The sequence below is a fragment of the Phragmites australis genome, chromosome 10 (assembly GCF_958298935.1).
Source record: "Phragmites australis chromosome 10, lpPhrAust1.1, whole genome shotgun sequence".
Taxonomy (NCBI): Eukaryota; Viridiplantae; Streptophyta; class Magnoliopsida; order Poales; family Poaceae; genus Phragmites; species Phragmites australis.
Window position 1 is genome coordinate 32,552,056 of NC_084930.1, and position 9,693 is coordinate 32,561,748.

The 9,693-nt window shown below is 44.3% G+C and overlaps 2 protein-coding genes across 2 annotated transcripts; both read right to left on the minus strand.

Moving 5' to 3' along the window:
• On the minus strand, window positions 1–4,781 carry LOC133930809 (protein disulfide isomerase-like 1-5). The gene is made up of 12 exons (XM_062377562.1): window positions 4,079–4,781; window positions 3,850–3,979; window positions 3,549–3,714; window positions 3,107–3,225; window positions 2,813–2,893; window positions 2,612–2,701; window positions 2,256–2,327; window positions 2,110–2,178; window positions 1,629–1,706; window positions 1,372–1,506; window positions 406–459; window positions 1–314 (listed from the first exon to the last, which is right to left on the minus strand). The coding sequence occupies exons 1-12, from the start codon at window positions 4,558–4,560 to the stop codon at window positions 180–182; spliced, it is 1,611 nt and encodes a 536-aa protein (XP_062233546.1). The 5' UTR covers window positions 4,561–4,781; the 3' UTR covers window positions 1–179.
• Window positions 4,782–5,486: 705 nt separating this feature from the next.
• LOC133930810 (uncharacterized) lies at window positions 5,487–8,897 on the minus strand. Its single transcript, XM_062377563.1, has 4 exons — window positions 8,517–8,897; window positions 7,859–8,365; window positions 6,500–6,685; window positions 5,487–5,918 (listed from the first exon to the last, which is right to left on the minus strand). Exons 2-4 carry the CDS (start codon window positions 8,342–8,344, stop codon window positions 5,634–5,636), a joined length of 957 nt encoding a protein of 318 aa, XP_062233547.1. The 5' UTR covers window positions 8,345–8,365; window positions 8,517–8,897; the 3' UTR covers window positions 5,487–5,633.
• Window positions 8,898–9,693: the final 796 nt, after the last annotated feature.

The window sequence follows — 9,693 nt, forward strand, 5'->3', positions numbered from 1 at the left end:
TTTGATTTACATGTCCTTTGATCTTTTACCTATTATATTTCCTTGTCTGTTGTCACCTTTAAGTTACAACACCCAAACCAAGCAAGTTCTGTTATGACATTCTAGCAACTCAAGCATGCTGCAATTTTCCTCCAATTGGACCCCCACCATGCTCAAAGGCTCGGGAACAGTCTACTAGGCTATAGCTCATCCTTGAGACTGTCGGCAGCTGGGGCATTGTCAGTAGCCGCTACTGTTTTGTCGTCTGAGATTTGCAGCTTCTTCTTGATGAGTTTCGCCATGTCCTTGACACTTGATTTCTTCGAAAGTTTGATCTGCATTTCAAAAGACATTGCAACAGCGGGTCGTTAAATGTGGCGAAAAGAATAGCTTGCAGCATGTTTGCATTTGTTTCAGTAGACATACCGGTATGCTTTTGTCTTCAGCAGGATAAAGGAAGAGTGTTGGGTAATTATTTACCTACATGGAAGCATGGACAACTGTAAGGCAAAGTTGTACCTTGATGCGGTACCGCACCAAACAAATGATCACGGTAGCCAAAGCAAAGTACATCGAAATAAAAGTTTACATTTTTTTTTTCAAATACGCAGGAGAATTGGACGTCATTGCATTATAGGTAGAAAAAAAAGGCTAAGCTTCATCCCAAACCCACCCAAAAGACGCACGCAAACGCACACGGACATATTACGCTGACAAGGACTTCAGACAAACATAAGGGCCACGGCCAAATCACAAAGACGACCACAGACAAAACAGGATAAAAGGGCCACGCGTCAAACCAACGACGGCCAGACCAAGCTCAACCCAATTAGCTCCTGCCATGCACCAGAGCTTGGCATCTTCCCTGATGTTCCGCAGTACCGATTGGGCATCTGGGGAGGCCTCATCTTTGGTTTAGCTTTTAATGAACGAGCACTAGTAAGGTTGGTTATTTCCTACCATATTTAAGCTGTTTTTTCAACAGTACGTTAAAAGCACCTTTGAGAAGGGGGGGGGGGGGGGGAGTAGTTAACATGTGCAGTCATAATGGCAGTGAATGCAGAGCATCTGTGGTGAACAAGGATGAACATCTGTGTGAATGTGTGTAGTGCGGGTGGTGTGCCTGCGTGCGTGGAGTGTGGGAGGTGTCCGTGCGTGTGTGGACAGCGTGCAGAGTAACCTTACAGCCATCTAATTTAAAGCCTCAGGAAGTATTTCAAATAAAAAAATATTATCTTTGATAAGCAACTTCAAGGACAGAATTCCAATATAAATAAAGAAAACTGCACTACAAGTCTGCAACGTGTAATGAATGAACATGATATAAAAGTTCTGAATTATTCCATATCTCTTTGCCTTTTGCAGATCATAGTAATGCAAAGATTGACTCACCTGCAATTTGGGATGTTCATTCACAGAAGCATCTATGCGTGCAAATTTAAGGTTGTCCAAACCACTGAATTGCTTGGCCAACTTCTCAACATTTTTACTTATTGCTTCACAATCAAGACACCAAGGTGTATAAACCTTCATTTTATAAGGTACAAAGAAGTGTAAAATCATTTAAAGAATAAAAATATGATAAACTGAAAATGAGAAAGGATAACTTTGGAGAATAAAAGAGATAACAAATAAATAACTTCATATACCTCAAGGAAGACATTTTGAGGATTTTCCAGCACAGAAGATTCAAATGTACGCCCAACAACCTTTTCAACAAGTCCCTTCTGCACAATGTTGGGTCAAACATACTGGTTACACAAAATTCACAAAGAAAATACCCAAAACATTTCAAAATAAATGGCTAAGTAGCAACGTCATGCAAGTTTTATCATCAACTTCTCAATGAGAAGTGGTTTCCACACACCCCACACTTTTGAGCTCCTCATTGGATGTCATTTCCTAGTTTAAACATCCTTGCAGTTCACTATGCTAATTTCCCTCAACGGCCAATAGGAGATTATTATGGAGAAATGTTAAACTATATATATGTCAAAACTCAAAAGTAAAGTTATAGATGCTGTGCCCTGAGCCTGTAATTATTTCGAAGTTAGAATGCTTAGGGAATTAAAATCCTGATACATACACATTAAAAAAAAGATACAGAATTTAGCAAAAATTAAAGCTTACTTCTTGCGGCACTGGTTCTGATTTGTGGTATGGAGGGAGTGTGCCATCCAGAAGACCTAAGCAGAACTCCTGTTGTCCAGTGCATAATACAATTAAGTAACTGCCTCAAGTGATATAACACAATATCAAAATAAATATCTCAATACCCGTAGGTTCTTTGCGTTAATATCTGCCTCCATCAGATATTTGGCTCCATTGCTTGTATCAAATGCTGTAACCTGGTGAAATTTTTAAATTTAGCAAAAAGCCTATGGTGTTAAACAACAGAGAAATAAAGATTTGGAGCATGGCTGACTCATGTCCCCAGACTGATTATGATAATGGTTCTTATCGTAAAGGAAACAATGATCTAAGTTGGTAACTGATTCGACTCCCTCCTACTTCATCCACAGATTCATCCCATACCCAGTCATAACACATGAGCAGTAGAGCACATGTGCACCCCTGCATTTACTGGGAAAGGGATATAAAGGGTAAAATGCGGTTCCAATATGAGACTTACAGTAGGCTTTTTTTCCGATTCAAGGCCATAAAGAGTGAGGAATGGTTTTGCAAGGTTTTCTTCAGCAGTGTCCACATATATAAACATTATCTGCAATACCATGGCGAAAACAAGCTTAGAGAAAACAGCCATTCAGGTGATGTTAATATGGTCAGGAACAAAAGAAACCCATCTATATGTGTTTTTTTAGGAAGTGAGCACCTTTGTCTTGAATGTTCTGGCGATTTCTTCAAGCATGGATTCAAGATCTTCAAAATCATAAGCCTCTGAAAAGGTGAAGACCTAGAACAAATTTGCAAGAGAGTATATTCAATTGTCCATACATAAGGATCACAAGTCTAATATAATTTTCCCTGAGTCATTATACAGTTAAATGTCTTATTGCAGTTGAATGAAATATAATAGCTGGTGCTGTTTAGTAAATTTTGGCACCCCTTGGATCTTAAATATTTGATTGATCGACAAAGTATGCTAGAAAAGGCAGAGAGTGCCAACCTGCAGCTTAATAGGGCTTGAATAGACTTTAGCCGAATTGAGCTCAGTGAACATAGTAATTAGGGGGAACTTGTTTAGTTCCACAAACCGCAAAATTGCCTTTTCTTCAAATGCCCCATCTGCAAAATGCCATTGTATGAGTTACTGCATGAAACAAGAATTGAAACTTAACCCAGCATTTTTCTTTCAGTATTCGGTGGCTTTCCTTTAGCAGGTTTTATTTTTCGTAAATTAGACGAGAATATTTGGAAAATTTATAGATTGTTTAGGAAGTGTTTCGGTACTTCCCCTAAAAGTGAGCAAGATAAATTGTTACTTTTGGAATTATGGAAGCCAGAATTGTTATAACATGCTGAAAATCTTACTCAACGATTCATGATTCACAACACAAGAATGTAAAAGGAACATAAGGTGCCTCCAAATATATGCAGAAGATACTTACCAAACTTTTCGAACTTCTCGGGTTCACTTTTAACAAGGCCCAGGAATTGCTCGTCAGATGTAATACCTAGAAAAAGAATTTTGGCAACACTCCTATCATTGGTTTCTACAAACTGTACTTCATTATCTGTGGTTGCTGCCTTCACAAATTCTTGGTATTCTGCTCCCTGTCACAAAAAAAAAAACCGATATGGATAAACAAAAATCAAACAAATGCATAAATTTAACCCTCAACTTTTAATTTTCGGAGCAAAGAAAAACCTGAAAATTACACATTTGTTCACATCCAGAATTTCACGTACCTCATAATTCTTGAATAGACCAATAACAAAAGTCTGATCCTTTTTCAGGAACTCCTCAGCCGAATCCCTCGACTGCAGCCTAATGACCGGCGCACCAGTCTTCTTTCTTACCCAAGTAACTATCGCGTCCCTATCAACAAGAGAGACACATAATTCCCAGTCAATTCGTCGAGCACATGAAAGGCAACTCCTATGACAACGAAACAGAAAGAGCAACCAGCGTCCTCACTTGGTGTGGAGGCCAGTGTAGGCGTGCTCGGTGCCGTTGACGAAGAGGAGCACGGTGGGGAACCCCTTGACCCCGACGGCGGCCGCGGCCTTGGGGTACCGCTCCCCGTCGAGCTTGGCGAATGCGACGGCGCTGCCCATCGCGCGCAGCGCCGCCGCGGCCTCGGCGAACCGCGGCATGAGCTTTGCGCTACGCTCGCACCAGGGCGCGTACCCCAGGAGCAGCAGCTCAGCGTAGTTCTCCACGGCACGCCGCGCGCTGTCGTTGTCAAGCACCAGCACCATCGACTGCACCCGCCGCACCGCCTCAGCGCCCTCGCCGTCCGCCTCCAGCCCGCCCCGCTCCGCCTCCTCGTCGATGGCCAGCAGCTCGTCCAGCACGTCCGAGTCGTCTCCGTCGTCGTCGAGGTCCAGCCGCGCCGCCGACAGGGCTACCGCCATGACCAGCAGGGCCGCCGCCGCGAGAAGCCACCGCGCCCTCATCGTGCTCTGCTCGATCAAATGCGCAGCACCGCGGGTCCGTCTCCCCCGAGATCTAGCAGAGCTCGCCCGCACCACGCGCCACCGCCACCGCCACGAGGAGATCGAAGAGATCAGGGGGGCACGATTGCGCGATGTGGTGCCGTAATGGCAAGCTCGAGTGTCCAAACGGCAATGCGAACGCAGCGCCGCGAGCACAACTGCACGAGGGGGGAGTTCAGTCCATGACGTGTGGAGCCAAAAGAAATATGGGCCCACCTGTCAGTGGGGCCAAAAGAATTATGGGCCCACCTGTCAGTGGGGGGACGGTTGTGGAAGACGTGTCGGCCGCGTCGGGGGAGCGGAGGGGCACATGGGCTGGGTACGGAGCCACATCCGCATGTGATTAGAGCGAGGTAGTCAGCTTCGACCGCAAAGTCAAACGGATTTGGATTTGGATCCAAATCAAATTGTTTTCTTCGTTTTAAACGTTTGGTCAAAAATCCACGATGAACAATAGAATTTCCACGAATATCTTATGAAATTTGTCCCACTCTAAGCGAGCCCTTGCCATTTCTTTCTTTTCTTGCTGGAAAGAGTAATGCTACACCTAAAAAGAGTTTTAATTACATGCTGACATGGATAACAACTATGCATGCTTCGCCGCGTGAAAGCTTACAATCAGTAAGTGCAAATCAGCACGTGCGATTGTTGTTATCCACGTTAACATGTAAGTAGAATTTTTGTAAAAGTTTTTGCAGATGTAACATTACTCTGCTGAAAATTGATGAATTGTGCTGTTTGATGTTCTCTCGAAACATAATGCAGTGGCTCCAGATGTGAAATTGCAGATAGGATGATCCTACAACCATCTCTAACATCACACTTAGGTGCAACATCTCTGAAAAAGAAAAGGAAAAAATAAAAACAAACATTACCGTAGAACGCGATTTATCGACAAAATCGAAGCTCAGACAAACCATATGTGTGCTTATTGTCTTCAGTATCAACACAATAACTAAATACAGACATTCGCAGGAACAGGCTGACTCGTTGATCACAAATTCAGGGCTATGAACAACCTAAAAGGCTGGCTTTCAGACCTTGTACACGGCGCAGGCCTTCTTGGAGAACCTGATCGGCTTCGTCTTCTTGGCATCGACCACGACGGGGCACGTCACGTGCACCTTGTGCGTCACCCGCACCAGCTTGCCGATGACATAGCCCCGGGAGGTCAGGTCGAAGTCCAGCGTCAGCGGCACCGACCCGCCCGCGCTCGACAGCATTAGCCCGCCACCTGCGCCGTAGAGGGGCACCTTCTCGCCGCGGATGACCGCCGTCACAACCCGGTGGCTCTTCCTCGGTTGGTAGTACCTGCGAACCTGTGATTATAGCAGGAGGTATTAAGTTCAAGTATTGTGTCATTCTGGAAGTGACCAGGGATTCTGAATTCGCAAGCCATTAACATGGAGGAACATGCATGCACACATACGATGAAATTTGAAAAATAAGCATGAATTCAGGTAGCAATATATGCTGATTTGCCAGACCATTTTGAGTTGTTGTATTCTCAAGTATCTCTAGCTTTGACACTATTTTGTTGTCTCGTACTAAATTTCAACCCATCAGGCCATTAATACATTCCCCTTGTTTACCCTTTGAATTATGCGTTGTATCTGATTGAATCTGGGAACATTCTGCATTGCCTGGTTGAACCTTCTAGGACCATTGACACAATAGTTGGAGAAAAGATATGGATATAAGGTCAAGCACATGAAAAGATGTTTCGCTCTTTCACTAATTCAGTCTTTGCTCGAATGGTGAAGTGAAACGTAGGGACAAAGAGGACATCCAGTTATTCATGCAGTTTACATTCTTGGTGCGAATTGGTGCAGCAGCGTAAAATACTATGTAGACAACATTAATGTAGTTATAAGTAGGCAAGGACAGATGATATATATACCTGTCCAACCCCGATTGATATATCTGAATAGAGCATATGGATGGGGCCAGAAGTAACATGAATTCCAAACATTGTAGCAGGGTTGTACACAGCTATATGCAGAGAACAGTTCACCGTGACCAATTTGGTTGGAACCCCACTATGGTCTGTACCCTCACCAGCATAGAAGTCATCCATCACCAAGCTCTGAGCAAAACAAAGTAAACAATCTTCATGGTTAGGACAGATTTGAGACAAGCAGCAGATTCAGATCTGGGAAAAAGAAGTTTACCATGCCAAACTAGTGCAGATCATAAATGCATATTAATTAATTTAGAAATATCGTATATGATGATAAAGTACGCAGTGGTTAAGAAATGTAAACCAAAAAGTCAGCATGCTAAATGCAGTGCCAGCCAGCAACATCCCAATCAGAAACAGAACAAAAAAAATATTTTTGGTCATTGTTTTTTTATTGTTTCTCTTTTAATTGTTTATTACTTCCTCTGATCCCAAATATAAGTCCTTTAGGACATCGACACGGTCTCCAATATAACACTTTGACTAGCAGTATCTATATAAAATATATTATTTTAATATAAAGTTATATACTATGAAAGTATTTTTACTAATTGACGATCAAAACTCAAAAGGTTTGACTTAGGACAATCTTAAATGGACTTATATTAGGGATCAGAGGTAGTAACTCATTACCAATGTGGCAATGTGCAATAAAATGAAGCTAGTACTGTTGTTTTGACTTTTGTTCACTACACAAGTACACAGTCCTTTATTTTAGACCTAGCTATCAGATTTTCATTTCTGATTCTACATAAGTAACTCTAGGTCTCTTCTTCAGAAGAAGTAACGAGAAATAGTAAGAACAAATTTAACTTGGTTATGATTCAATCAAAAGAAGCATCAATTGGACCTTCCGTAACTTCAAGTCTTCAACCAACCTGATCTAACCAAACCTTCTCCGCTACTGTAAACTTTAAGGGTCCCATTTTACCCATTTACTTACAACCGCATGTAATCACATAACAACAAAATCAAAACCACCCAACTTGCAATAGTTAAATCCCAATTTACATTCTTTGCTTATTCCTCATTAATTTCCAACATATCACTGTCTAACTAAACCAACCAGCCAATTCGTCGATGTAATCCTTCTCACCTACCATTGGGGACTATGAGACATACGTCAATTTAGTAATAAACGGTTAATTACTCAATTTAAAGGTTAATCAGCAACCTTTCAATCCACAAATATGGATTGGATAAGAAACCAACAAAGAGGAACAGGTATTCCATCTGCTGCTCAAGAAGCAAATTAAGCTCAAGCTCCAATGCTCCATGGATGAACAGATGGTGGTATACCTTGACGATGACCTCGGGCTCGTACGGCCTTGCGGCGCCCCAGATGATGAGGCAGAAGACGGCGAAGAGCAGGACGAAGGTGAGGAACCCCAGTATGATCTGGCAGCGGCGGGAGAGGCCGCTGTCGCCGGCGAGGTCCTCGTAGGGCCCCTCCTCCTCGATGACGTTGCACTCGGGCCAGCCCTTCTCGTTGAGCCCCTTCCGCTCCCCGCCGGCACCGGCGCCGGCGCCGCCCTTGCGGAGGTTGCCAGAGAAACGGCTGACGGAGGAGGAGCGGGAGTGGCGGCCGAAGGAGGGGTGCGACGGCGACTCGTTGGGACTGTTGTACACCGGCGTGGCCTGCATCGACGAGGACTTGTACCCGCCGTCGTGCGACTCCCGCGACGGGCTCTGCACGTAGTAGTTGTTGGCCCCCCGCCTCGGCGACCGCGGCGGCGACGACGCCGCCAGGCTCGTCACGTCCGACTCCGACTTGGCGTGCATCATCTCCACCACTTCAATCCCTTCCTGCTCAAACCAAAACCAAGAAACCAATAATTTACCACCCGATCAAATCCACGAGAAAAGGCGCGGTTTTTGCAGGGTTCTTCGATCCAAGAGCACCACCAGCTCGTGCAAAGACGGAAGGTTTGCGGCGATCTGGCGAACCCGTACGCACCTGCGGGCGACGGAAGCGTGAGGCGGACGGACGAGCAGCGCGCGTGGCGGTGGCGGTGATGATCGCGAAGCACTGGAGTAGACGCGCACCCTGCCCTCTGTCTGGGCCGCAGGCCGCAGCACTAAAAGAGGCGGAGAGGGAGAGGAAGAGCGAGCGCGAGCAGTAACGCAGCAGAAAGTCCAGGGGCAACCTCAGCGGGATCCGCTGCGTCAAGCGCCGTCGCGCCGTCGTCGTGCGGACCGATAGAAACTGGACGCGTGGCGGAGAAGAGGCGCCGGGGTCGTGTATGGCGGTGAGGGAGGGAGCACGGGATGGGATGAGTTGTTAGGGGAGCACGCCATCCGGGGTGCGCGGGTTACTGGAGTGTCGGCGGCGACGGGGGAATGTGTGTGGGGCCGCAGAGTTTATGCTTTCTTTCTTTTTCTTTTTTTACCACACGCACACATACCTGATGAAAGCGCACCTATCATGCTTTTACAGATATATATAACTAAAAGAATTGATATATACATAAATAATAGATATTAGGATTTGAAATCTGATGGATAAAATCTTACATTCATGTTTCCACCGCATCAAAATATGATTCATAGAGCTTGTACATTCTATATTTCTTAACAGTCTACTTCATTACTCGGTTCAGCTGAGTCGAGATGAGATTGTGATTAGCTGCTCAAAAACTATTTAAAATACAAAATTTGTTTACTATTTTTTTGAAAACACTTTAAATTATATAGAAACATGGAGAAGTCCGCTTCTCGTGATGGTGTTGTCTTCTTGATAACTTTTGGAGTGCACTTGCAGTAAATAGCTCATGTACAGGTGCTGAGCACGGTTGCCCTTGCTTTGCATCTCTTGTTATGAGGTGTAGACGTGCAGCATTTTGCCCTAGCTATTAATGGGATACATTCTGATGCCAATTTGGATTTAGCCAGCACTGCCTACGCCATCTATTCTTTAATTAAACGAAATAAACCACCTAAATTAATAATTTCACTGTCGATTGTGAATTTTCTTTAGAGAAAAAAAGATCTACAAGGGCGGTTCGTTGAGCACGAACGTGCGTGAGCAATTTGCGTGATTTTCTCGACGAGTTAGGGTTGTCATTCACCGTACAAGAGCAATTTTCTTGCAAAACCGTTATTTTTCTTTGTGTATTTGAGAAAAAAATATACGC

Coding starts and splice junctions, on each gene's coding strand:
- LOC133930809 (XM_062377562.1), bottom strand. CDS start 4,560: ATGAGGGCGCGGTGGCTTCTCGCGGCGGCGGCCCTGCTGGTCATGGCG. Junction 2,702..2,812: donor CCAGAACATTCAAGACAAAG/GTGCTCACTTCC, acceptor ATGGTATTGCAG/ATAATGTTTATATATGTGGA. Junction 1,707..2,109: donor CAGAACCAGTGCCGCAAGAA/GTAAGCTTTAAT, acceptor AACATTGTGCAG/AAGGGACTTGTTGAAAAGGT.
- LOC133930810 (XM_062377563.1), bottom strand. CDS start 8,344: ATGATGCACGCCAAGTCGGAGTCGGACGTGACGAGCCTGGCGGCGTCG. Junction 6,686..7,858: donor AGCCCGAGGTCATCGTCAAG/GTATACCACCAT, acceptor TGTTTTGCTCAG/AGCTTGGTGATGGATGACTT. Junction 5,919..6,499: donor TATCAATCGGGGTTGGACAG/GTATATATATCA, acceptor CTATAATCACAG/GTTCGCAGGTACTACCAACC.